Source organism: Rhinatrema bivittatum, chromosome 19 (assembly GCF_901001135.1).
Source record: "Rhinatrema bivittatum chromosome 19, aRhiBiv1.1, whole genome shotgun sequence".
In the NCBI taxonomy this organism is placed as follows: domain Eukaryota; kingdom Metazoa; phylum Chordata; class Amphibia; order Gymnophiona; family Rhinatrematidae; genus Rhinatrema; species Rhinatrema bivittatum.
Window position 1 is genome coordinate 22935072 of NC_042633.1, and position 27049 is coordinate 22962120.

At 55.4% G+C, this 27049-nt stretch overlaps 1 protein-coding gene across 4 annotated transcripts; it reads left to right on the top strand.

Annotated features, from left to right (window-relative positions):
* Nucleotides 1-4414: 4414 nt before the first annotated feature.
* Nucleotides 4415-24321, top strand: TNNI3 (troponin I3, cardiac type). Of its 4 annotated transcripts, none has more exons than XM_029584833.1 (10): nucleotides 4490-4558; nucleotides 7738-7776; nucleotides 8554-8566; nucleotides 8935-9120; nucleotides 14563-14604; nucleotides 15958-16089; nucleotides 18909-18998; nucleotides 20155-20340; nucleotides 23368-23488; nucleotides 24180-24321. In XM_029584833.1, exons 2-9 carry the CDS (start codon nucleotides 7766-7768, stop codon nucleotides 23467-23469), a joined length of 762 nt encoding a protein of 253 aa, XP_029440693.1. In that variant the 5' UTR covers nucleotides 4490-4558; nucleotides 7738-7765; the 3' UTR covers nucleotides 23470-23488; nucleotides 24180-24321. The 4 variants fall into 4 exon arrangements, with proteins under 4 accessions (XP_029440694.1, XP_029440693.1, XP_029440692.1 ...); XM_029584832.1 differs by lacking the exon at nucleotides 4490-4558 and adding an exon at nucleotides 6663-6878 and having other exon boundaries at nucleotides 7738-7870; nucleotides 23368-23473; XM_029584831.1 differs by lacking the exon at nucleotides 4490-4558 and adding an exon at nucleotides 6671-6878 and having other exon boundaries at nucleotides 7738-7870.
* Nucleotides 24322-27049: the final 2728 nt, after the last annotated feature.

The window sequence follows — 27049 nt, forward strand, 5'->3', positions numbered from 1 at the left end:
TTGAGGGCGATTCCGTCTTTTCTCCCTAAGGTTGTGTCGGCGTTCCACTTGAGTCAGTCTGTGGAGCTTCCAGCTTTTCAGAATCTAGAGTTAGGTTCGGCTCATACTTCAGAGCTAAGACGTTTGGATGTCAGGTGTGCCTTGTTGCAGTACTTGGAAGTGACCAACAGTTTTTGGGTGTCGGATCACCTCTTTATACTGTGGAGTGGTGCAAAAATGGGTCAGAAAGCTTCAAAGGCTACAATTGTTCATTGGTTCATTGGAGGCTATTGGTTCTGCTTACATTTGTCGTGGTCATCCGGTCCTGGAGGGGTTGAGAGCTCATTCGATGCGATCCCAGGCAGCCTCCTGGGCAGAGTGTCAGCTAGTGTCTCCACAGGAGATTTGCCGTGCAGCAACTTGGAAGTCTTTGCATACCTTTGCCAGACACTATAGATTGGATGTCCAAGCTCTGGAAGTTGCTGGTTTCGGAGAGCACGTCCTTCGAGCGGGACTCTCACAGTCCCACCCATATTAGGGAAGCTTTGGTACATCCCAGGAATCTGGACTGATCTGGGTACATACAGGGAAAAGAAAATTTTGGTTCTTACCTGCTAATTTTCGTTCCTGTAGTACCACAGATCAGTCCAGAGTCCCGCCCAGGTTTGGAGAGTCCGCATGTTCTGTCTGTCTAGTTTCTTTGTTATCTGAAGAATGGCACAGGTTTTTTGTTTGGCGTTAAAGTTTATATCATTGTTGACAGTTTGTATTTCTTCTTTCCACTGCTCGTTCGGGGGATATTGTATTCTTAGTTTGATTGGAACTGTTTTTAGCTCGCTATTAGCTTGGGTACATAGTAATACTGAGGGGTTGCAGGTTCTACACCAGGTTATAAGCTGGTGGGGACGAGATTACTCTTTGCCAAATTCACCACCCAGCCTAAAGACTGTAATCGTTGCAGCACTCTCTGCACTGACTGCCAACCAGAGATCTTCTGACTTTGCTTAGATGAGCCACCTCGAAAGGACACCACCACTACCTTGGTGAACGTACACGGAGCCATTGCCAACCTGAACGGAAGGGTTCGAAACTGAAAATGCTCCCCTAGGACCATGAATCTCAGGAACCACTGGTGCTCCTCCTCGATGGTTATATGCAGATCAAGCCTCTGTCAGATCTAGAGATGCCAAATACTTGTCTTTGCACACAGCTGCGATAACAGACCTCAAAGTCTCCAAGTGAAAACACACAAACTTGAGGGTTGCGTTTACCTTTTTCAGGTCCAGAATTGGTTGAAATGACCCCTCTTTCTTTGGTACCATGAAATAGATGGAGTACCTCCCTGTTCGCTGCTCCTCTCGCAGAACTGGCATTGTAGTTCCCAGTTGCTTCAAGTGGTCCACTGTTCTTCGTACAGCTACCCACTTGGAGATAGGAGCGTCTTGAATGGGACGAGCAAATTCTTACATGTAGTTGTCTTTTACCACCCCTAGGACCCACTGGTCCATGGTAATTTTGGCCCACTCCTCAAAAAAGAATGCCAGATGCCCTCTGACAGTTGGAACTGAAGAATGGGTTGGCCTCACTTCATTGCGAGGACTTTGCTCCTCCTGCACCAGTACCAGAGGTGTCCCGGGATGGTCTTTTCCCACCTCGAAAGGACTGACTCCACGACTGAATTCTGACTACGGCCTGTCTCTCTGAGGACCTTCAGAATCCTTGGTTTGGCAAAATCTGATGTCTGGTTCCTACACCGGGCTAGGTTTCCAATCTACTGCCATTCAGCTTATCCTCTAGTAATTTATGCCCCTTGGACTCCCCCAGATTTTTCATTATCTGCCCCAGGTCCTCTCAAACAAAAGCTTTCCCTTAAAAGGAAGAGCACCTAGCTGAGATTTGGCCACATGCTTGCTGACCAGGTGCACAACCACAACAACCGTCTAGCAGAAACGCCAGATGACATAATTCTGGAAGACATCTTGATAAGGTCATAGAAGGCATCAGCTCCATAAGCCACAGCTGCCTCCTGATGCTCCACCTTCTGTGCTGCAGCCCCTAACGCAGCTTGTGACTCCTGCAATTACTGGACCCAATGCAGACATGCCCTCTGCATAAGACTACTGCAAACCACGGTGCTTATGCCTTGAGAAGAAACCTCAAAAATAATTTTAAGATGAAACTCCAACTTGCTATCCTGCACATCCCTTAAAGCAGCGGCCAAGCTGACTACAGGAATAGTGGTCATCTTGGTGACCACCGACAAAAGCAAAGCTCTTCCCTTTACCTTGGAAAGAGCTAAAACCTCCAGTGTTTCCTCCAGTAACAGATAAAGCTTGGCCATAGATCAGCCAACTCTCAGGCCGGACTTTGGAGTGTCCCACTCCAGAACTACTAGCATCTTTACTGACTTGTGAAAAGGAAAGGCCTTCGCTGGACCACTCAAACAGTCTAACATGGGCTCTGCACCATCCAGGTTGAACGACTCGTGCGTCATCTTGATCCCTAGCTCCTGAAGGACCTGTAGAATCAATGGCCAGAGCTCCTCTCTGCGAAAGAGACGCATCACCTTGGGATCATTCTCTTCTACCATGTGAACCTTTTCTGGGTCTCCCGCCAGGTCAGGAGTCTTCTGCAACTCTTCCATCCCCAGAAACTGCATACGGATCCTCAGACTCAGCAGTGTTGTCCTTTGGACCACAAGCCTGCAAGGAAAGGCCCAGAACATATGCCAAACTCTGTCAAGGGAGGACCAAGATCAAGAAGAAAAGTGACCCCCGGATGCTTTCTTGGCCAAAAAGGCCTTGTTCATGAAGAGAACAAACTCTGAAGAAAAGGCCTGGGACTCATCCAAGTCCTGATCCTGAGAAAATCAACTTCATCAGAGCCTTCATGATTCAGAGGGAAATCCTCCCTATCTGAATTCCCCTGGTCCATCCTTGTGCCTGCCACAGCTGGAGACAGAGGTGGAGGGGAACCCCCAGCCTCTCCCAGTGAAGCAGACAGCTGCGTGGCAGAATCCAACATGGCTGCTATTCCCGCACTGTGAGAACTCCCCGAGGCAGGCCTGGCTGTCTGCGCCGAAGAAGTAGGCTTAGACCAAGAGGAGAGCACTGCTCACATGCCTTCCCCACCTGAAGCACACCCGGAACACAAGTCTTGTATGTTTAGGCGTGACTGCAAGCTCCCGCAGGCACAGCATGAACTGCCGCGTGCCATTATCCCGACCACGGGGTCCGAAGCCGTGCATCTCACGCTGCCATGTGGCCCGGGAGACCTGACCTTTTCCTGCTTCGGACGATCTGCTAGCTACCAGCCCTGCACGCCCAAACAACTGCAGAAAACAAAGTGCCCTTCTTTTTTTTAAACTTTAACAAGCAGCACAAGGAAATCAACTTAAGAGGATACTTCTGTGCTCCTGCTGGGCTCGGTGTGCAGAGTTGGCAGCAGATCACCACACTGTCCGATGTGGGCTGAGGGATCTGGACCACCAGATGTCCACCCCACAGACCTCCAGGACCGAGCTATCGAAGGGTCACTAACCACCTGCTCATCTGCCTCCAATCCAGGGGGAGGGTTGGCACCACCAAGACCTCATAACCCCCGGGAGGATTAAGGAATATTCTGCTTTTCAGATTATTTTTTTTCCAAACTGCAGGTTTTGCAGCATCTACAATCTGCTGGAGCCAGAAAAATACTGGGGGACAGCAGGTGGCATATTGGATTATGTACAGGGTCAGCGAAACTCTCTCTGTCTCCATCTGCTGGCAGGGAGGCAAATCCCAGGAGGCTGGACTGATCTGGAACAACATCTTCTGCCTACCTGATGGAGAGCAGAGTCGCTCATCCCCTGGTGCAGCCCTTTTGGAAGGGGGCCCTTCGGTGCCTCTTCCAATCCAGGTCAAAATCCATCTGTAGCTACAGTCAGCTGTGCGCAGGCACTCACATGTAAAGAATTGGAAGTTGGCACTGTTGCTGCTGCTTCATGTTGTGGAAATCTCCTAACTGGATTCGGAAGCTGGACAGCACTTTGGAACATTTGAGTCGTGTAAAAAAGTTGAGATTGGAATTAAATTTATTTTCATATCATTTGGAAACTGTCTGGAACTTTTCTGCCTGTTGCTTCTCTTTGTGCCTTGTTGAGTTATGGGAAGAGGAAGTGTTGTTTTTTTTTTTCTAAGAGAGAGTGAAGGGAAGACACAAACGCAGGGAGAATGAAGGAAGGTTAAAGACGCAGAGCTAGAGAGCAAAGACTGAAGAGGACGAGGCAGGAAATCGAAGGCGAGCAAGTAGTTCTGAAACCATCGAACTGTGGACCAGGCCGAGACTGAGGCTGTAACTTCAGCCGTACAGTTCTGCGCACTGCGTGATGTAGTCCCCTTTAACGAGATGTGCCTAGCTAAGGAGGGTCACGCTCTGTCTGATAACGGTCCCCTGGCTGCTGTTATCTCCTCCCTCCTTATAAGGTCAGGGGCTTTTTCAGGCAGCTCCTTTTAACTCCTGGAGCCGGGCTGCTGCAGGCTCTTCACAGCTGCTGTGGAGTCGAGACATTCTCCAGCCTCTTCCAGCGCACCAGACACAGGTACTGCAAGCTTGCCTTTCCTCTCCACTCCCCCGGGATGTGGTGTCACTGGGGACCTGACCCAGGTGCTGTAAGCCGACCTTTCCCCTCTCCTGGACGTGGTGTCACTGGGGACCTGACCCGGGTGCTGTAAGCCGACCTTTCCCCTCTCCTGGACGTGGTGTCACTGGGGACCTGACCCGGGTGCTGTAAGCCGACCTTTCCCCTCTCCTGGACGTGGTGTCACTGGGGACCTGACCCGGGTGCTGTAAGCCGGCCTTTCCCCTCTCCTGGATGTGGTGTCACTGGGGACCTGACCCGGGGGCTGTAAGCTGGCCTTTCCCCTCTCCTGGATGTGGTGTCTCTGGGGACCTGACCCGGGGGCTGTAAGCCGACCTTTCCCCTCTCCTGGATGTGGTGTCACTGGGGACCTGACCCGGGGGCTGTAAGCTGGCCTTTCCCCTCTCCTGGATGTGGTGTCACTGGGGTCCTGACCCAGGGGCTGTAAGCTGACATTTCCTCACCTGGGTTCGTGGTGTCACTGGGGACCTGACCCGGGCGCTGTAAGCTGACCTTCCCCCCACCCCTGGACATGGTGTCACCCCAGTCTACCCCATGTTTTATCCCCCTCTGTCCCTCTGACGCTGATGGCTCCTCGCAGCAGAATTCTTTTGGGTTGCAGATATGAAATGAAAGTGGGAAGGAGGCCGGTAGCAATTCCTGGCTTTGCCCCAGGGCCTCCCAATGCTGTTTTTCTGTTTAGTCCCCCGGTGACTCAGGGCCTTGAGTTTTGCTGCTTGAAGTCTGTTAGAAAACCAGAACACCCCCCCCCCCCCCCAAACGGAGAGTCGGGTCCTGTGCAGTTATTCCTTGGGTACCCGCCCTCCTCCCAACCTGTGAGCCTGAGATGCCTCTAGTACCGCCATGGGCGCTCTTCCAGGGCTGCCCATGCATTTTTCCTGGAGTCTTATCTCTGTACCAGTCCTTGTCTGAGTTATGTGACAGGAGGTGCTGAAACACAGTCTCCAGCAAGAGGCGGAGAGCACAGTGCAGGAGGTTTGAGAGTGAAGGGCAAAACCACACCCATTGGACGTCCTCCAGAGCTCGATTTTTCAGCCCCTGCGCTCTCTGCATGTTGCTGGCGTCTGTTTTCTTGTATCTATCAAAGGTCATCGCCACCTCCATCAGCAAAGCTTCAGCACCGATCTGAAAGCTGCATAGAGGGTATAACTTTGATCTGCCCACCCTGAATGGTCCTGGTGGGGCTCCTTCTTGTCTTGGAGTTCTTTTTTTTTGGGGTGCCATTCCCCACAGTCAGAGCTGGGGGCTGGAGAGACCCAGCAGACAGGCCGATACCGAAAAACGGGCGGAAGAGCCGGCGAGCGCACAGGCCACTCTCCTGGGTGTGCGATTCAGGAGGGTGGCCTATGCAAATGAGGGCCTGCAGTAATAAGGAGGTGCTAGGGACACTAGCGCGTCCCTAGCACCTCCTTTTTGGACAGGAGCGGCGGCTGTCGGCGGGTTTGACAGCCGACGCTCAATTTTTCCGGCGTCTGTTCTCAAACCCGCTGACGGCCACGGGTTCAGAAACCGGACGCCGGCAAAATTGAGCGTCCGTCTTCCGACCCGCAGGCTGCAGGCAGATTTTACTTTTTTTTATTTTTGGGACCTCCGACTTACTATCGCTATGATAATAAGTCGGAGGGTGCACAGAAAAGCAGTTTTTTCTGCTTTTCTGTGCACTTCCCCGGCGCCGGCAGAAATTAACGCCTACCTTTGGGTAGGCGCTAATTTCTGAAAGTAAAATGTGCGGCTTGGCTGCACATTTTACTTTCTGCATCGCGCGGGAATAACTAATAGGGCCATCAACGTGCATTTGCATGTTGCGGGTGCTTTTAGTTTTGGGGGGAGGGGGGGGATGCGCGTTTTCGAGGCGCTATTACCCCTTACTGAATAAGGGGTAAAGCTAGCGCGTCCAAATGCGGGTTAATAGTGCGCTCCGCCGGAGCGCACTGTACTGTATCGGCCTGAGAGGTGGGGGGGCTGGAGGGGGGAGTCTGGAAGACAGGGACTAGAAGGGCCCGAGAGAGGCGGGAGAACTGGAAGTGAGTGCGGGAGAGGCCCAGCGCGGGTGGTGTTGAAGGACAGGGCTGTCTTTTGATCCCCACCATGCGCCCAGTGATAAGGGAGCTTATATTTAGCAGCTGTCGGTGAATCATGTCCTTGGCGGCTCCTGCCTCACAGGCTTCTCTGTCCCAGTCCCCAACATGGCCAACACAGGAAGGAGGAGAGAGCATGGAGGAATCCCTGTCCCCAGCCCTCCACGCACACCTTCGCTCGGGTAAGGGCGAGAGTCCATCGCAGTTCACCTCTGTTACCCGGGACCCCCTGCGCTACTGCTGCCCTGCAGGTTGCCCAGACGGAGGGGGATGCTGTAACCCTGAGCCCCTTCAACGATTTTTCAGTTTTAGGAAGTGTGGTGCTCGAAGGTCGCGGTGCGGCGACTGGAATGTTACATCCCCCAATGCTCTGCAAGGCCCCTGCCAGCCAACGCCTGATTGCCCTGTCCTGACTGCGCCCAACACAGGCAGAATAATCGCCTGCCATGGCAGGACGTAGGGTCGCCGCCAGGTCGAGCGTAACAGGCTGACCCTCTTCCCCCAGTGCATGCAGCGAGGACCAATCCATGCCCACCCGGAAAGAGGTGGCAGGACCCCCACGCCTAACATCTGCTCTCCTCCCACCTCGCCCTCCAGTCCCAGCTCTTTCAAAGCTGCTCTGGTGACCCCCCCCCCCCCAGGAGAGAGACAATAAATGTGTGTGAGGGGGGGGGGGCCTTAAGTCAGGTCCTGGGCACTAGAGATTTGGCTGGAGATCGGTGTTGCAGGGGGTTACATATGCATGAGGTACGCTGGCATACACTGAGTCTCCAACATATGCAGCTTGATCTCATGCATATTCATTGCGGATATCATGAAAGCCCCTCCCCCTTGGCCGTGGGAGTCCCCAGGATTAGGTGGCCCTGGTTTAATGGAAAGGAAGCCCCCCTGGTCCCTGGCCTTGGGGAACTCTGGGTGAGCTTCTATAGCGCCACCTAGTGCTCGGCCACGGTGCCTGCTCGCTGCTGAATGCCAGCGCTGGAGAGATGCAGCCTTTCTCTGTCTCCTTATTTCTCTTTCTCCCCCCCCCCCCCCCCCCAGGTCTTCCTAGTGCAGGCGTCGCCTTACCATGGCCGATGAGTAAGTATGCGCCCGCCCGCGACAACCAAGGAAGACGCCATCGGCCCGTCTCGGCTTCAACCCGCTTCCAGTCCCTGCTGTTCTTCAGCTCCACGTAATGGCCCGATTCGCCGTGCCTGTGGCTATCACCCCCCCCCCCCCCGCCCCTCCCCAGATCAGAATGTTCTGAGCGACGAGTTAAATCTGTTCTCTGGTGGGGATGGGGGCCCGTTCCCTGCAGTGAGGAGGAGGAGGAGATCGGGGCTTATCCCCTGGGTTTTCTACTGTCCTTATAGGGTCGCCCCCCTCAGCCAGGGCACCTTAAAAGGGGTTTGAGGGGGAGGAGGGGGGGGTGCTGCCTCTGCTGGCAGCATATTCCCTGGCAGTGCCTTCGATCCTAGCACCCCCCCCCCCCGTCATGTACAGATCTCCCCCCCCCCTCCCCATTTCTCCAGCACTGCTTCCCGGGAAGCTAGGGCGAGACAGGTGACCACCACCACCACCACCGCAAAGACATCCAGGGCCGGCGCTTCCGTGAAGCGATCTAGGCCAGTCGCCGAGTGCGCCAACATTTCAAGAGCGCCAAAACCCCCATCAGCACGGCGGCCCAGAGAGGGAGAGCCACCACGGCCGGAGCTGCCACTAATAGGTAAATTGGGGATAGCGGGGTGCAGGCCCTGGAGACACCCACTGTCACCAGGAACCGGAAATGGAAGACTCCAAGAGCCCGGGCCGACAGCCCCCTTCCTCCATGCGCTGCCAACTCCTGATCCCGCTTTTCTCTCTCTCTTCCCACAGGGAAGACGTGATGGTGAGTATATTATGCATGCCCCTCTTGTCTTACTGAGTTTACTGGGTTGTCGTCGTCTTCCCGACGCTGCTCGGGATGAGCCTGACCACGCTGCCGAATAATAAAATGTCCGAGGCCAGGCAGCAGGACCAGAGAGAAAAACCCCCCAAAGTGCCAAGCAGCCTGCTGGGGCCGTTCTCAAGAGAGCTGCGGTCTGTGCCCCCAGGATCCAACTTCCGGGAACCAATTGTACAAACCTTTGCTCAGAGGCCCTTGTGCCTGGATCCGTAAATTTCTCTCTTGCATGAAACTTAAACCTGGACCTGAGGAATCCAAATTGGGATCTGGAGGGGGAGGGGGTAATGTCTCAATGGTGGCTTAATTTGCAGTATGAGGAGGAAGAGCATGTGGAGGAGGAGGAGGAGGAAGAAGAGGTTGTGGAAGAAGAGGAAGAAGAAGAACCAGAACCGCCTAAGTTGGCTCCGCCTCCGCCGCCCCCTCCTGCGGCAGTGCCCCCTATCCGCAGGCGCTCCTCCGCCAACTACCGCTCCTATGCCACGGAACCCATGGAGAAGGTGAGGAGAGGGCAAGGGTGGTGTTGACTGGAGCAAGCAGCTTTCCACCATGTTGCAGGGAAAGGGGAGGAAAAGATACCTGTCCTGTGGTGGGGCTGTGTGTGTGTGTGTGTGTGTGTGTGTGTGTGTGAGAGAGAGAGAGAGAGTGTGTGAAGCTTGCACTGCCGCTGCCTGTGCTGTCCCTGTCCTGTGGTGGGGCAGTGTGTGTGTGTGTGTGTGTGAAGCTTGCACTGCCGCTGCCTGTACTGTCCCTGTCCTGTGGTGGGGCAGTGTGTGTGTGTGTGTGTGTGTGAAGCTTGCACTGCCGCTGCCTGTACTGTCCCTGTCCTGTGGTGGGGCAGTGTGTGTGTGTGAAGCTTGCACTGCCGCTGCCTGTACTGTCCCTGTCCTGTGGTGGGGCAGTGTGTGTGTGTGTGTGTGTGTGTGTGTGTGTGAAGCTTGCACTGCCGCTGCCTGTACTGTCCCTGTCCTGTGGTGGGGCAGTGTGTGTGTGTGTGTGTGAAGCTTGCACTACAGGTGCCTGTGCTATCCCTGTCCTGTGGTGGGGCAGTGTGTGTGTGTGAAGCTTGCACTGCCGCTGCCTGTACTGTCCCTGTCCTGTGGTGGGGCTGTGTGTGTGTGTGTGTGTGTGTGTGAAGCTTGCACTGCCGCTGCCTGTACTGTCCCTGTCCTGTGGTGGGGCAGTGTGTGTGTGTGTGTGTGTGTGAAGCTTGCACTGCCGCTGCCTGTACTGTCCCTGTCCTGTGGTGGGGCAGTGTGTGTGTGTGAAGCTTGCACTGCCGCTGCCTGTACTGTCCCTGTCCTGTGGTGGGGCAGTGTGTGTGTGTGAAGCTTGCACTGCCGCTGCCTGTACTGTCCCTGTCCTGTGGTGGGGCAGTGTATGTGTGTGTGTGTGAAGCTTGCACTGTTGCAGCCTGTGCTGTCCCTGTCCTGTGGTGGGGCAGTGTGTGTGTGTGTGTGTGTGTGTGTGTGTGTGTGTGTGTGTGTGTGTGAAGCTTGCACTACAGGTGCCTGTGCTATCCCTGTCCTGTGGTGGGGCAGTGTGTGTGTGTGAAGCTTGCACTGCCGCTGCCTGTACTGTCCCTGTCCTGTGGTGGGGCTGTGTGTGTGTGTGTGTGTGAAGCTTGCACTGCCGCTGCCTGTACTGTCCCTGTCCTGTGGTGGGGCAGTGTGTGTGTGTGTGTGTGTGTGTGTGAAGCTTGCACTACAGCTGCCTGTGCTGTCCCTGTCCTGTGGTGGGACTGTGTGTGTGTGTGTGTGTGTGTGTGTGTGTGAAGCTTGCACTACAGCTGCCTGTGCTGTCCCTGTCCTGTGGTGGGACTGTGTGTGTGTGTGTGTGTGTGAAGCTTGCACTGCCGCTGCCTGTGCTGTCCCTGTCCTGTGGTGGGGCAGTGTATGTGTGTGTGTGTGTGTGTGTGTGTGAAGCTTGCACTGCCGCTGCCTGTGCTGTCCCTGTCCTGTGGTGGGGCAGTGTATGTGTGTGTGTGTGTGTGTGTGTGTGAAGCTTGCACTGCCGCTGCCTGTGCTGTCCCTGTCCTGTGGTGGGGCAGTGTATGTGTGTGTGTGTGTGTGTGTGTGTGTGAAGCTTGCACTGCCGCTGCCTGTGCTGTCCCTGTCCTGTGGTGGGACTGTGTGTGTGTGTGTGTGTGTGAAGCTTGCACTGCCGCTGCCTGTACTGTCCCTGTCCTGTGGTGGGGCAGTGTGTGTGTGTGTGTGTGTGTGTGTGAAGCTTGCACTACAGCTGCCTGTGCTGTCCCTGTCCTGTGGTGGGACTGTGTGTGTGTGTGTGTGTGTGAAGCTTGCACTGCCGCTGCCTGTGCTGTCCCTGTCCTGTGGTGGGGCAGTGTATGTGTGTGTGTGTGTGTGTGTGTGTGAAGCTTGCACTGCCGCTGCCTGTGCTGTCCCTGTCCTGTGGTGGGGCAGTGTATGTGTGTGTGTGTGTGTGTGTGTGTGTGAAGCTTGCACTGCCGCTGCCTGTGCTGTCCCTGTCCTGTGGTGGGGCAGTGTATGTGTGTGTGTGTGTGTGTGTGTGTGAAGCTTGCACTGCCGCTGCCTGTGCTGTCCCTGTCCTGTGGTGGGGCAGTGTATGTGTGTGTGTGTGTGTGTGTGTGAAGCTTGCACTGCCGCTGCCTGTGCTGTCCCTGTCCTGTGGTGGGGCAGTGTATGTGTGTGTGTGTGTGTGTGAAGCTTGCACTGCCGCTGCCTGTGCTGTCCCTGTCCTGTGGTGGGGCAGTGTATGTGTGTGTGTGTGTGTGTGTGTGTGAAGCTTGCACTGCCGCTGCCTGTGCTGTCCCTGTCCTGTGGTGGGGCAGTGTATGTGTGTGTGTGTGTGTGTGTGTGAAGCTTGCACTGCCGCTGCCTGTGCTGTCCCTGTCCTGTGGTGGGGCAGTGTATGTGTGTGTGTGTGTGTGTGTGTGTGTGTGAAGCTTGCACTGCCGCTGCCTGTGCTGTCCCTGTCCTGTGGTGGGGCAGTGTATGTGTGTGTGTGTGTGTGAAGCTTGCACTGTTGCAGCCTGTGCTGTCCCTGTCCTGTGGTGGGGCTGTGTGTGTGTGTGTGTGTGTGTGTGAAGCTTGCACTACAGCTGCCTGTGCTGTCCCTGTCCTGTGGTGGGACTGTGTGTGTGTGTGTGTGTGTGTGTGAAGCTTGCACTGCCGCTGCCTGTGCTGTCCCTGTCCTGTGGTGGGGCAGTGTATGTGTGTGTGTGTGTGTGAAGCTTGCACTGCCGCTGCCTGTACTGTCCCTGTCCTGTGGTGGGGCAGTGTGTGTGTGTGTGTGTGTGTGTGAAGCTTGCACTACAGCTGCCTGTGCTGTCCCTGTCCTGTGGTGGGACTGTGTGTGTGTGTGTGTGTGTGTGTGTGAAGCTTGCACTGCCGCTGCCTGTGCTGTCCCTGTCCTGTGGTGGGGCAGTGTATGTGTGTGTGTGTGTGTGTGTGAAGCTTGCACTGCCGCTGCCTGTGCTGTCCCTGTCCTGTGGTGGGGCAGTGTATGTGTGTGTGTGTGTGTGAAGCTTGCACTGCCGCTGCCTGTGCTGTCCCTGTCCTGTGGTGGGGCAGTGTATGTGTGTATGTGTGTGTGTGTGTGTGAAGCTTGCACTGCCGCTGCCTGTGCTGTCCCTGTCCTGTGGTGGGACTGTGTGTGTGTGTGTGTGTGTGTGTGTGAAGCTTGCACTGCCGCTGCCTGTGCTGTCCCTGTCCTGTGGTGGGGCAGTGTATGTGTGTGTGTGTGTGTGTGTGTGTGTGAAGCTTGCACTGCCGCTGCCTGTGCTGTCCCTGTCCTGTGGTGGGGCAGTGTATGTGTGTGTGTGTGTGTGTGAAGCTTGCACTGTTGCAGCCTGTGCTGTCCCTGTCCTGTGGTGGGGCAGTGTATGTGTGTGTGTGTGTGTGTGTGTGTGAAGCTTGCACTGCCGCTGCCTGTGCTGTCCCTGTCCTGTGGTGGGGCAGTGTATGTGTGTGTGTGTGTGTGTGTGTGTGTGAAGCTTGCACTGCCGCTGCCTGTGCTGTCCCTGTCCTGTGGTGGGGCAGTGTATGTGTGTGTGTGTGTGTGTGTGTGAAGCTTGCACTGTTGCAGCCTGTGCTGTCCCTGTCCTGTGGTGGGGCAGTGTGTGTGTGTGTGTGTGTGTGAAGCTTGCACTGTTGCAGCCTGTGCTGTCCCTGTCCTGTGGTGGGGCTGTGTGTGTGTGTGAAGCTTGCACTGTTGCAGCCTGTGCTGTCCCTGTCCTGTGGTGGGGCAGTGTGTGTGTGTGTGTGTGTGAAGCTTGCACTGTTGCAGCCTGTGCTGTCCCTGTCCTGTGGTGGGGCTGTGTATGTGTGTGTGTGTGTGTGTGTGTGTGTGAAGCTTGCACTGCCGCTGCCTGTGCTGTCCCTGTCCTGTGGTGGGGCAGTGTGTGTGTGTGTGTGTGTGTGTCTGTGTGTGAAGCTTGCACTGTTGCAGCCTGTGCTGTCCCTGTCCTGTGGTGGGGCAGTGTATGTGTGTGTGTGTGTGTGTGTGTGTGTGTGTGAAGCTTGCACTGTTGCTGCCTGTGCTGTCCCTGTCCTGTGGTGGGGCAGTGTATATGTGTGTGTGTGTGTGTGTGTGTGTGTGAAGCTTGCACTGTTGCAGCCTGTGCTGTCCCTGTCCTGTGGTGGGGCAGTGTATGTGTGTGTGTGTGTGTGTGTGTGAAGCTTGCACTGTTGCAGCCTGTGCTGTCCCTGTCCTGTGGTGGGGCAGTGTATGTGTGTGTGTGTGTGTGTGTGTGTGAAGCTTGCACTGTTGCAGCCTGTGCTGTCCCTGTCCTGTGGTGGGGCAGTGTATGTGTGTGTGTGTGTGTGTGTGTGTGAAGCTTGCACTGTTGCAGCCTGTGCTGTCCCTGTCCTGTGGTGGGGCAGTGTATGTGTATGTGTGTGTGTGTGTGTGAAGCTTGCACTGCCGCTGCCTGTACTGTCCCTGTCCTGTGGTGGGGCAGTGTGTGTGTGTGTGTGTGTGTGTGTGTGTGTGTGTGTGAAGCTTGCACTGTTGCAGCCTGTGCTGTCCCTGTCCTGTGGTGGGGCTGTGTGTGTGTGTGTGTGTGTGTGTGTGTGTGAAGCTTGCACTGTTGCAGCCTGTGCTGTCCCTGTCCTGTGGTGGGGCAGTGTGTGTGTGTGTGTGTGTGTGTGTGTGTGAAGCTTGCACTGTTGCAGCCTGTGCTGTACCTTTCCTGTGGTGGGGCAGTGTGTGTGTGTGTGTGTGTGTGTGAAGCTTGCACTGTTGCAGCCTGTGCTGTCCCTGTCCTGTGGTGGGGCAGTGTATGTGTATGTGTGTGTGTGTGTGTGTGTGTGTGAAGCTTGCACTGTTGCAGCCTGTGCTGTCCCTGTCCTGTGGTGGGGCAGTGTGTGTGTGTGTGTGTGTGTGTGTGTGTGTGTGTGTGTGTGTGAAGCTTGCACTGTTGCAGCCTGTGCTGTCCCTGTCCTGTGGTGGGGCAGTGTGTGTGTGTGTGTGTGTGTGTGTGTGTGTGTGTGTGTGTGAAGCTTGCACTGCCGCTGCCTGTGCTGTCCCTGTCCTGTGGTGGGGCAGTGTGTGTGTGTGTGTGTGTGTGTGTGTGTGTGAAGCTTGCACTGCCGCTGCCTGTGCTGTCCCTGTCCTGTGGTGGGGCAGTGTGTGTGTGTGTGTGTGTGTGTGTGTGTGTGTGAAGCTTGCACTGCCGCTGCCTGTGCTGTCCCTGTCCTGTGGTGGGGCAGTGTGTGTGTGTGTGTGTGTGTGTGTGTGTGTGTGTGTGTGTGTGTGTGAAGCTTGCACTGTTGCAGCCTGTGCTGTCCCTGTCCTGTGGTGGGGCAGTGTGTGTGTGTGTGTGTGTGTGTGTGTGTGTGTGTGTGTGAAGCTTGCACTGTTGCAGCCTGTGCTGTCCCTGTCCTGTGGTGGGGCTGTGTGTGCTTGCAGGGCTGTGAAATATGTTTCTAAAATGTACTGCCTGATGTTTCTGTGCACAGAGGAAGCCCAAGATTTCAGCCTCCCGGAAGCTGCAGCTGAAGGTAAGGGCCTCCTTGGCAGAGCTGTGGAAGCTGGCCTGGAATTTGGCAAATAAGATGTAATGCTAAAAAAACCCCAAAACCAAACCCCAGTGCAATTATGCAACTGGGATGCAAATCCCAGGAAGCAGCATGGGCCTTCAGAAGGTTGTGTACGCTGGCCCGGAGAGAGACTGCAGGGTGATGGGGTCCGATCGTCGCGAGGTAGCAAAACTGCCTGAAAAAGCTGGGGACCGGAGCCCGAGGAATGTCAGGTGCATGGGGAGAAGCAGAAACAATACATACAAGGTGATAAGACTCTTGTATGGGGGCCTTGGTGAGGCCTTGGCTGGAGTACTGTTTGCACTTCTGGAGGTTGTGGCCTCTGAGAGGCTAAGGTCGTTAAAGACAGCAGAAAAAGACTGTCCGCACTGCTGAGGATACATCCCAGCTGCCAGCCGGAGTGCGACTGCTTCTTATCGGGGATCCTCGTGGCTTCTCTACTACTCTAGATAGATGATCAGACATTCCTCCCCCATTTGGAATAAGTTAGCCAGCTTCCAAAACTAGGGAGGCCACTACTCGCCCTTAGCATCCGGCCACCTCGCTCCCCTGTGCCAGAAGGCACCCAGCCACTGCCATCCAGCGCCGACCCGGTTGGGTTTCTGAGAAGTTGTAGCCTCGATTGTCCCAGGCCCGGCTCCCCGCGCGGCCTGCGGGTATCGCCAACTCCTGCTTCTGGGTCCCCTCGCCCCTCTGCCCTTTGCCTCTGCGCTGCAGGGAGCAAAGGGCGAGCTGTTCGCAATGCGGCAACCTCCCAGAGTCTGTTCCTACCCCACCGGACCTTACACAATGACTAGGATTCCCTCCTCCTGCCAGGAGGTGAGAGGGCTGCCCCCCGGCCGATCGGGAGAAGACCGCAGCCGGGGAGTTTGGCAGTCTCTTTCTTTCTCTGGCCTGCCTGCATCCTTTCAGAGGTGCGGCTTCCAGAATGCTGCAGGGTCTGCAGCCAAAGCCCTCCCAGATCAGACTTAAGACCCTACGTACATATACCCGAGAGGAGAAGAGGGCGGGCAGACTACGACAGGCATTCAGATAGCTCAAGCAGCAAAGCTTTTTCGGGGGGGGGACAGACCCGGGAGCAAAGTCGGGAAAGGAGGGGGTGGATACATGTAAATACCTCCCAGGTCTGCTGCCTCAGTCCCAGCGCATGTCCTGTTTACACAGGTACCTGTACTACACAGGCAGAACCAGCAATGGTTTCTTGAGTACAGCGCAGTGCGAGCGCCCGGCCTGTGGGGGGGGCTGGAGGGTTGCATGTCTCTCTGTCTCTGTTTTATATGGCCTCCCCCCCCCCCCCCCACAATGCCACTACAGACGCTGATGCTGCAGATTGCAAAGAATGAGCTGGACAAGGAGGCAGAAGAGCGAGCTCAGGAGAAGGAGCTCTTCCTGTTGGAGAACTGCCAAAGCCTGCAGCTATCTGGACTCTCTCTCTCTGACCTGCAGGTAGGAGCTGGTAGGGAATGTCCTGATCTGGGGGTCTCATAGGAGGAGGAGGTTTATCAGTGTCCTGGTGTTAGGGGGCAGGGAATGTCCTGATCTGGGGGTCTCATAGGAGGAGGAGGTTTATCAGTGTCCTGGTGTTAGGGGGCAGGGAATGTCCTGATCTGGGGGTCTCATAGGAGGAGGAAGTTTATCAGTGTCCTGGTGTTAGGGGGCAGGGAATGTCCTGATCTGGGGGTCTCATAGGAGGAGGAGGTTTATCAGTGTCCTGGTGTTAGGGGGCAGGGAATGTCCTGATCTGGGGGTCTTATAGGAGGAGGAGGTTTATCAGTGTCCTGGTGTTAGGAGCAGGGAATGTCCTGATCTGGGGATCCTATAGGAGGAGGAGGTTTATCAGTGTCCTGGTGTTAGGGGCAGGGAATGTCCTGATCTGGGGGTCTCATAGGAGGAGGAGGTTTATCAGTGTCCTGGTGTTAGGAGCAGGGAATGTCCTGATCTGGGGGTCTCATAGGAGGAGGAGGTTTATCAGTGTCCTGGTGTTAGGAGCAGGGAATGTCCTGATCTGGGGATCCTATAGGAGGAGGAGGTTTATCAGTGTCCTGGTGTTAGGGGCAGGGAATGTCCTGATCTGGGGGTCTCATAGGAGGAGGAGGTTTATCAGTGTCCTGGTGTTAGGGGGCAGGGAATGTCCTGATCTGGAGATCTCATAGGAGGAGGAGGTTTATCAGTGTCCTGGTGTTAGGGGCAGGGAATGTCCTGATCTGGGGGTCTCATAGGAGGAGGAGGTTTATCAGTGTCCTGGTGTTAGAGGGTAGGGAATGTCCTGATCTGGGGGTCTCATAGGAGGAGGAGGTTTATCAGTGTCCTGGTGTTAGGGGGCAGGGAATGTCCTGATCTGGGGGTCTCATAGGAGGAGGAGGTTTATCAGTGTCCTGGTGTTAGGGGCAGGGAATGTCCTGATCTGGGGATCTCAGGAGGAGGAGGTTTATCAGTGTCCTGGTGTTAGGAGCAGGGAATGTCCTGATCTGGGGGTCTCATAGGAGGAGGAGGTTTATCAGTGTCCTGGTGTTAGGAGCAGGGAATGTCCTGATCTGGGGGTCTCATAGGAGGAGGAGGTTTATCAGTGTCCTGGTGTTAGAGGGTAGGGAATGTCCTGATCTGGGGGTCTCATAGGAGGAGGAGGTTTATCAGTGTCCTGGTGTTAGGGGCAGGGAATGTCCTGATCTGGGGGTCTCATAGGAGGAGGAGGTTTATCAGTGTCCTGGTGTTAGGAGCAGGGAATGTCCTGATCTGGGGGTCTCATAGGAGGAGGAGGTTTATCAGTGTCCTGGTGTTAGGGGCAGGGAATGTCCTGATCTGGGGGTCTCATAGGAGGAGGAGGTTTATCAGTGTCCTGGTGTTAGGGGGCAGGGAATGTCCTGATCTGGGGGTCTCATAGGAGGAGGAGGTTTATCAGTGTCCTGGTGTTAGGAGCAGGGAATGTCATGATCTGGGGGTCTCATAGGAGGAGGAAGTTTTATCAGTGTCCTGGTGTTAGGGGCAGGGAATGTCCTGATCTGGGGGTCTCATGGGAGGAGGAGGTTTATCAGTGTCCTGGTGTTAGGGGGCAGGGAATGTCCTGATCTGGGGGTCTCATGGGAGGCGGAGGTTTATCAGTGTCCTGGTGTTAGGGGGCAGGGAATGTCCTGATCTGGGGGTCTCATGGGAGGAGGAGGTTTATCAGTGTCCTGGTGTTAGGGGGCAGGGAATGTCCTGATCTGGGGGTCTCATGGGAGGAGGAGGTTTATCAGTGTCCTGGTGTTAGGGGGCAGGGAATGTCCTGATCTGGGGGTCTCATGGGAGGAGGAGGTTTATCAGTGTCCTGGTGTTAGGGGGCAGGGAATGTCCTGATCTGGGGGTCTCATAGGAGGAGGAGGTTTATCAGTGCCCTGGTGTTAGGGGGCAGGGAATGTCCTGATCTGGGGGTCTCATAGGAGGAGGAGGTTTATCAGTGTCCTGGTGTTAGGGGCAGGGAATGTCCTGATCTGGGGGTCTCATAGGAGGAGGAGGTTTATCAGTGCCCTGGTGTTAGGGGCAGGGAATGTCCTGATCTGGGGGTCTCATAGGAGGAGGAGGTTTATCAGTGTCCTGGTGTTAGGGGTAGGGAATGTCCTGATCTGGGGGTCTCATAGGAGGAGGAGGTTTATCAGTGTCCTGGTGTTAGGGGGCAGGGAATGTCCTGATCTGGGGGTCTCATAGGAGGAGGAGGTTTATCAGTGTCCTGGTGTTAGGGGGCAGGGAATGTCCTGATCTGGGGGTCTCATAGGAGGAGGAGGTTTATCAGTGTCCTGGTGTTAGGGGCAGGGAATGTCCTGATCTGGGGGTCTCATAGGAGGAGGAGGTTTATCAGTGTCCTGGTGTTAGGGGCAGGGAATGTCCTGATCTGGGGGTCTCATAGGAGGAGGAGGTTTATCAGTGTCCTGGTGTTAGGGGCAGGGAATGTCCTGATCTGGGGGTCTCATAGGAGGAGGAGGTTTATCAGTGTCCTGGTGTTAGGGGGCAGGGAATGTCCTGATCTGGGGGTCTCATAGGAGGAGGAGGTTTATCAGTGTCCTGGTGTTAGGGGGCAGGGAATGTCCTGATCTGGGGGTCTCATAGGAGGAGGAGGTTTATCAGTGTCCTGGTGTTAGGGGGCAGGGAATGTCCTGATCTGGGGATCCTTTGAGAACTTGATCATTGAGCAGGTTTTAGGCTGTAGGGTTTGATGCAGAACAGAAATGCTGACTTTGTTCGCTTGTAACCCCTTGTGCTACCTCTGTCCTTTCTTCTTGCTCCTCCTGCAGGAACTCTGCAGGCAGCTGCATGCACAGGTTGACATTGTGGACGAGGCGAGATACGACATGGAGGCAAAAGTGAACAAAAGCATCACTGAGGTACATCCATGCACTGCTTGCTGAAAGGACAGGGAGGGTCTCCCAGTTGCATGGCCTTCTGTATCAGGTCTGTGAGCTGGAGTAAGTAGGCCCAGATCTAGGCCTAGGCAACTGCCTCTGGCATCAGAGCATCGCCACGGTCTTGCCGCCGTCCAGATCTGCCCCCGGTCATCTTTAGCCAGGCCTCTGCAGTCCGAACAACTTTACGGAAACTTCGTGCGGGGCCTACGATGCAACGTGCAGGTCAGAGGCCCTGTGGCAGCCCCCACCTCCCATGGCTTTCCTGTTAGCCAGAAACTCATATGTGGGGCAAGGCCGCCACGAGGCCTTTGACCTGCACGCTGCATCGTAGGCCCCGCACGAAGCTTTGTTAAAGTTGTTTCTCCAGTTTCTGCAGGCTGGCAGAAGAGGACCTCTCGCCCCACCCCGGTTGATCTCCAGAGGGGAAGGGAAAAACTGGGGGGGGGGGAGCAGCTGTGGGGGGGCCTCCCTCCCTCGCTGACTATTTCTGGAGAGGGAGGGACCCCCCCCCCTCCCCAACGTGCCTATGGGTGCCTGACTTTTCAATTCCGCCCTGGCCCCCTAGGGGGCGCTTTAGTACAGTGTGGGAGCAGCAATGTTCAGCGTTGACCTGGTTGGTCTTAGTTTCTGAGCTCCACACCCTTGAAATCAAGTGGCTCCTCTTCCCAATGATGCGAGGGGGAACTGAGCAGGGAGAGAGGGGCTCTTACAGTACATCCGGCCACGTAGAGCCGGTATCCACCCTGAATAAAAATCTGATGCCCCGTCTGTCGGGCCCGTTGCAAGAGTTATCCCAGAGCTGTGCTCCATGTCGGCTTCGGAAGCCAAGGAGGTGCCCCCCTGGCCCCGTCTGAAGAAGAAACCAGCGGGGCTGAGGTGTTTAAAGCGGTGCCTCGTTACTTTAAGCTAGCTGGGGACGCCAAGGGGCCGTGGGAGGGTTTGAGCTGTGGCCAGCTAGCGGTGCACAGCCAGGGCTGGCGCGGTAAGAATACGCAGAGCTGGTCGTCGGCACTTACGGAAGAGTAACTCCTCGTTTCCTCATCCCTCCATCTCTCGCCTGCCCCTTCTCCCATCCTCCCTGCTCTCTCGCTTTCCCGTACCCACTGCCACCCCTGGCCCCCTTTTTTTTTTGCAGATCGAGGACCTGAACCAGAAGATTTTTGACCTGCGGGGCAAATTCAAGCGCCCCCAGCTCCGGAGGGTGCGGATCTCCGCCGACGCCATGATGCGGGCACTGCTGGGCACCAAGCACAAAGTCTCCACTGACTTGAGGGCCAACCTCAAGCAGGTCAAGGTGGCCAAGAAGGAGGATGGGGAAAAGGTAAAGGTGGGGAGAGGCGTTCCCTGTACGTACCCGGATCAGTCCAGACTCCTGGGTTTAGCCTCCCCTCCAGCAGATGGAGACAGAGAGGTTTGAACGGACTCTGCCCTATAGCCGGAGGTGCCACCTAGAGCTTGGCAGTATTTCTCTGTCTCCAGCAGATGGTGGAGGTGCAATCCCTTCAGTCTGGATTAGCTAGGAATATTTTATAAATATAGACCTTAGTTTAATAAGGAAAAAGAAGAAAACTTAGCATAAGAAGGACTAAGAAACTTTAAGCCTCCCAGGGGATTGTCAGGTCATTTTTTTGTTTGCCTTTTGTCTGACGGCCTCTCCGTTCTCCCCCACCGCTGACTGCCTGCCAAATTGTCACGTCTGTTCCCCGCTGCAATTCTTTTACTTATTTGGCGCCGTTCATCATGCCCCGTGGGACGGCCTACAAGCGCCTGTGGCAGTGCGCTCGCGCGCGGCTCTCTCGAGCCGGGATTTGCTCCGAGTGCCTCCCCGGGGACGGCAGAAAATGCAGTTTCCCGCGGCGCCGATTCCCGGAGTCACCGAGAGCCTGGGAGGCTCGATCGGTCGCGTCAGCCTGCAGACCCGTTCCCGCCGAGTGCGGGAACGGCAGCCATTTTAAAAGTTTTTTTGCAGCACAGGAGCAGGCTGCTTTGGGGGAGGGAAATTCCCCACCACCGCTATCGCCACGGCCTGGAGCCCCCGGGCGGGGGCGTTAGGCCGACTGATCGTGAGGACTCGTCAGAGGAGGGCCCAGGGGGGGGGGGGGACTCAGATTCTTCCTCCTCGTTCGCCTCCAAATTCATTTTACTTCTTCACAAGGCCTTTAAGGCCTGGAAGGCAACTAGGAAGCATGGTGGCAAGACTGCTCGTTCAGCCCCAGCGCCCTCAGAGGGGGGCAAAGGAGTTAATTTGACCCATAAGCATACCAAGGCCCCCGGGGGGGGGGGGGTCAGCGAAACCTAAACGGCCGCTCAGATCAGTATCTTGTCCCACGGACGCTTCGTCTCCGGAGACTTCTGATGGGGAGGAGGCCCCTCCCCTAGATCCTCGGGGTCCGGACGTGGATCCGGACAGTCAGCCTCAGCCTTCCAAGCAGGCGGGCACGCTGATGGTCGAGGGAGATGACCCGAAGGTGGTCCGTTTGTTCCGCAAGGATGAATTGGGTCCACTTATTCCCGCTATTCTGGAGGAATTAGGCATAGAGGTTCCTCAGGAGCACGTGCGGCTGGGAGCCGTGGATCTCAGGGGCCCGACTCGTTCTTTCCCCTTTCATATGTCAGTTACTGACCTGTTCTTTCGGGAGTGGGACACTCCAGACTTAGGCTGGAAAGTCAGCTGAGCTATGAAGAAATGATATCCCCTACCGGAAGATGCTTTGGACCTCCTCAAGCTGCCTAAGGTGGATGCGGCAGTCTCTGCAGTGACAATGAAGACTACTATCCCGGTGACGGGAGCCTTGGCCCTGAAGGATTTGCAGGACCGCAAATTGGAATTGCAGCTAAAGAAGATTTTTGACGTGTCAGCTCTGGGGTCCGTGCCGCCACGTGCAGCGGTTTTGCGCTGAGAGCCAGCCTCCGCTGGGTGCAGTACTTACAGTCGGCGGCATCCCTTTCGGACGCAGATGCGGTTCAGGCCGGTCGGCTGGAGGCCGCGGTCGCTTACAGTGCAGATGCGCTGTATGATCTGCTTCGTACTTCAGGCCAGGACTATGTTTTCAGTAGTCTCTGCCCGCAGGCTCCTGTGGCTCAGGAACTGGTCTGCGGATGTTTCTTCAAAAGCCCAGCTGGGATCCTTGCCCTTTAAGGGGAAGTTACTGTTCGGCCAAGAGCTATAGGACATATAGAGCCTTTTACTGTTCCATACACGGCCCCAGCCCCCAATATATCCAAAACTTTGCTCCTTACACCAAGTTCTGTGCCATGCATTGACGTTATCTATGTGGCTTAGCCTTTCCTTCCCCTTTCCAGGAACAGGTAAAACTTCTGAAAAGGCAATAGACTTTGCCATGTGACTAATCTGCTTTGCCAGAGACTGGAAATCTCTCTGTACCACTTGGATGTTGTTTCTAGCAAGGTCATCGGTTCCCAGATGGATGATAATATCAACTTTAGAGTCCTTACTTTCTTCTTTGATTGCATTTATTTATTTAATTTATTTTAGTTTTTTTCTATACCGGCATTCGTGAGAGTATCACATCATGCCGGTTTACAATAAACAGGGGGAGTGATAAAAGTTACAGTAAAAGAAATAAATAACAGGTGCTGAACGAAAACAATTACAGTTACAGTAAAACAGGGAAAAGTACAACTAGGAGCAGAGAAAAGTGATAGGAATTTATTAACCAAAATTATCTGAATAGCGTTTCTACCAGCCTATGATCCTGGAAGGCTTTTAACTATAGTGTTCCCCTTGAAAAGAGTTCCCATATTAGTGCCTCTGATGACTGAGTCACCCTGCACAATGAGCTTATTCTTATGGATATATATACATTTTTATTTTGTTGTTTTTATTTTTCTAATTCCTCTCTTTTCACCCTGCTAAGATTCAAGATCAATACTCCACACTACCTGCCCTTCAGTGCAGCAGCCTGAGCAATCCTCTAAGCCACCCCCACAATGCAAACACAGAGACCTTTTGGTGATAGTCCAAAAATATCAGGCAGTAATATCAGATACTTAGCTTTGGAGCTGGACAGGAACTTTCCAGAAAGCACACTGCCACTAGACCCTGCAATACGCCTGTTATAGACTCTCATCCTCCTCGCCATCTACCAATCCCCTGACTTTTCTCTCCCACCCTCCTCCTCCTCTGCCCTGCTTCCTCTCCTGCACGTGTCCCTCTTTCTTCTGTCTCCTCGGCAGGCGGGGGGGGGGGGTGGAGAGGGAGGTCGCAGACGGTGTTTGAGATCCTCAGAGGTTGGAGAGCCCTGCCACCCCCTCCCACAGAGAGCAGGAGTGACGTGGGGACTCGGAGATCAGCTGTGCTTCTCTCTTTCTCTCGCTTTAATCCCAGGATATCCGTGAGGTGGGAGACTGGAGGAAGAACGTCGATGCCCTGAGTGGCATGGAGGGCAGGAAAAAGAAATTCGAGGTCCCAGGCACTGGGCAAGCATGAGATGGTCTGCACCAACACAGTAATTAAATGTCCACTACTGTTTAGGGTTATATGCACTACTCCCTACAGCGTCTCCTGCTGGGAGAGGCTGGGACTGCAGGACCTGTGACTCCCCCTCCCCCCCCCACACCCAGCGCTCCTGCACCATTCCCTACAGCACCTCCTACTGGGAGAGGCTGGGACTGCAGGAGCTGTGACTCCCCCACACCCAGCGCTCCTGAACCATTCCCTACAGCGCCTCCTGCTGGGAGAGGCTGGGACTGCAGGAGCTGTGACTCCCCCCCCCCCACACCCAGCACTCCTGCACCATTCCCTACAGCACCTCCTGCTGGGAGAGGCTGGGACTGCAGGAGCTGTGACTCCCCCACACCCAGTGCTCCTGCACCATTCCCTGCAGGGCCTCCTGCTGGGAGAGGCTGGGACTGCAGGAGCTGTGACTCCCCCACACCCAGTGCTCCTGCACCATTCCCTGCAGGGCCTCCTGCTGGGAGAGGCTGGGACTGCAGGAGCTGTGACTCCCCCACACCCAGCGCTCCTGCACCATTCCCTACAGCACCTCCTGCTGGGAGAGCCTGAGACTGCTGGAGCTGTGACTCCACCCACCCACACCCAGCGCTCCTGCTGGGACTGGGATTGGAAGGAGCTGGGTTTAAGTGTGATGTCACCTTGGATAAAGTTATTAATTTGTGTTCTGTGTGTTTATTCTTCAGGTAACACACCCCTCTCCGCTCCCTGGCACTTGGCTGTCCTCCCTGACATCTTTCTTCCTGAGTTCGAATCGTCCTATTCATTCCTTTCTGAACCTTGTATCAGTCTGTGTGGTCTAAAATAAACCTGTGCCCATGAGATGTATCCCTGAATGGTGCTGGCAGTTTCTGACACGGGTGAAACAGAGAGTCGGGGAGAGAAAGGGAAGTGTGTGAAAGTGAGACCGAGAGAGCCTGGGGGTTGTGAGACAGGAGGAGAGTGTGCAGAGAGGGGGGGACAGAGCAGGACATACATTGTGCATTAAGTCACCAGAGTCAGGCCGAAGCCAGCTCTAGATTGAATTTCCCGGCCCTTGCTTTAAGCTGACTGCCATAGGGAGGCGCCACTAGGACGGAGCCATGGTTGAGCTTGCTCATCCTCGGCCTTGGCTGGGTAGATTTTCAGACTTCCCATCCTGTAGAGGTTTTAGGGGTGCGCTGAAATGGCATTACTGAGAGATGAGGCGTACCCAGATCAGTCCAAACTGCTGGGTTTTGCCTCCCTTCCACCAGATGGAGACAGAGAAAACCTTGAAGGGCACCCTCTCTTAACACAGTGTGCCACCTGCGTCCCTTCAGAATTTCTCTGTCTCCAGCAGATGAAGGTGGCAGGAGTTGTTCTCACAAGCTCCAGGTCTTCCTGGACAGGCTGTGCTAGGTCCCGGTTATTACCTCCAGTGACAGGTAGTTCCCTGCTTTCGGTAGAGACACTGGAAGTCCCACTTCATAGGCCTGGCTTAGCTTCTGCCTTATTGCATGTTAGCAGCCGTGTGAGAGGGGGACAGGCTGGGGAAACGGACTGGTAGTGCAGGGTACAGTAGAGGCTGGCATGAGTCTGTGTGGCATGAGTGGTGGGTTCATCTTATAACCCAGAATCAGGCTGCTACAAGGCGCTGCTCTGCTCTATCCTCCTTTTTTTTTTCATGAGGAGAGAATAGGCTGCTAGCTCCTCGCTTGAATAAGAGACCCTGGTGCTGATAACTGCTCTCCAGGACCCCTAGTCTTTATGCCATTGAGGAAGAGACGGGGGCCAGCAGAAGTCTAGCAGGCTAGGTTAGGGGCCAGCTCCCATGTCCAAGTTATGCAAAGCTCTCTGCAGCTGCCTGCTGGGGTGCAGAGAGGTAACGAAGGGATTCTGCCCGTCCCCCTTCCAGTGTCCGCTGTCCCCATCACACCCACCCCAAAAAAAAAACAAAGGCCTGGCAGGCGCTTATAGGACCGGAATCCAGCTTTGACGAGCAGACAGAGGAGGGGGCCCCGCCTGAGCACCCCCAGCTAGCGTGGGGACCCTCGCTTTCCCCAGGATGGCGAGCAAGGATGGGACCGGGCCCTGTTCCCTCACCGCAGCCGGCCAGAGGACAAGACTCTGCCCCCCCCCCCACCCTCCCAAGGTCTCAGCAGGCACTAAACTTTCCTTTGCTGATGTGATCTGTCTGGCATGAGGCCCCTAACCTAGCCCTCCTCCTCTCCGGCTCCCTCCCTCCCATTCCTGCTGTCTGCCCTCACCGCCTGCTCGGAACAAAGGCAGATGGACACACGCAGGTGACCCGGGGGGACCACAGACACTTCCAATCCCTGGGCGCTGATGTCACAGACCTGCTTTATCTTCTGTGCTGTGCCAGGTTCCCCTCTCCCGTGCAGCAGCGGCGGCCGATGGTACTGGGCAGTAGAGGGGGGGACCCTCTTCCCCCGTCCCTTCCAGGAGCTGTTGGAGACTAAGAGACTGTTTGCAGTCCATTTCTGGGGGTGGTAGCCTTTGGGGTGATTGCAGGCCTGCTTTGCCTGTTGAAACACAGCATCCCCAAGGTGGGGAAATGCAGAAACCAGTTGTGCCAGCGGCTGCTCTGAATCCTGCTGCCTTTTTTTTTTTTTTCCTGTTTAGCTCCTCTGCGAGCTGTGAAAGGGGGCAGGCAGGGCTGATAACGGGAACGGCTGAGGGGCGAGAAGGGGGCGGCTGCAGACAGGGGCAAGGGGTACCAAGCAGAGGTACAGGCACCCTAAGGGAGGGGAGAGAGAGAGAGGGGTGGTGGGGGCCGTACACAGCCTAGATCCACACAGAAGGCATAAATGCAGACAAGCCTGCGCAGCTTGACTCCTTTATTTCAGTTCTAGCCTGCCTGCCCAGATTTCACTCAAGGCATGATGATAAAAGCACGGAAAACCCCATAAAATGAGCCATGCCACCTAAACCTACTGAAACCCACAAGCCAAGAAGATGAGAGCACACATCCAATGTCGGTGGGGGGCCCTGGGGATGGTGTTCCTTCTTCAGCCCTGACACAATGGAAGCTGCTAAGTTTATCGTTTTTTTTCCTACGGCAGCTGCTGTGGGCTCCTGTTACTGTCACATTCCTCCCCGCATGGGCTCCGAACAATGAGAACCTCTCCACCCCCACCTGGCACCCAGCACTGCACTAGCAGAGACCGCAAGGCACGGCTGGAGTTCTCCCTCCCATCCCACCACTCGCCCCCTGATCTCGGGGACATTGCTTGACTCTGCTCTCCATCCCACTGCCAATCCCAGGGCACTGCTGGGAGAAAGCTCACCCTGCTGGAGTCCTCCCTCACCCCAGCCCCAGGGCACTGCTGGGAGGAAGCTCACACTGCTGGAGTCCTCCCTCACCCCAGCCCCAGGGCACTGCTGGGAGGAAGCTCACCCTGCTGGAGTCCTCCCTCACCCCAGCCCCAGGGCACTGCTGGGAGGAAGCTCACACTGCTGGAGTCCTCCCTCACCCCAGCCCCAGGGCAGTGCTGGGAGGAAGCTCACCCTGCTGGAGTCCTCCCTCACCCCAGCCCCAGGGCAGTGCTGGGAGGAAGCTCACACTGCTGGAGTC

Coding starts and splice junctions, on each gene's coding strand:
- TNNI3 (XM_029584832.1), top strand. CDS start 6,755: ATGTCCTTGGCGGCTCCTGCCTCACAGGCTTCTCTGTCCCAGTCCCCA. Junction 14,605..15,957: donor CCCGGAAGCTGCAGCTGAAG/GTAAGGGCCTCC, acceptor ATGCCACTACAG/ACGCTGATGCTGCAGATTGC. Junction 16,090..18,908: donor TCTCTCTCTCTGACCTGCAG/GTAGGAGCTGGT, acceptor CTCCTCCTGCAG/GAACTCTGCAGGCAGCTGCA.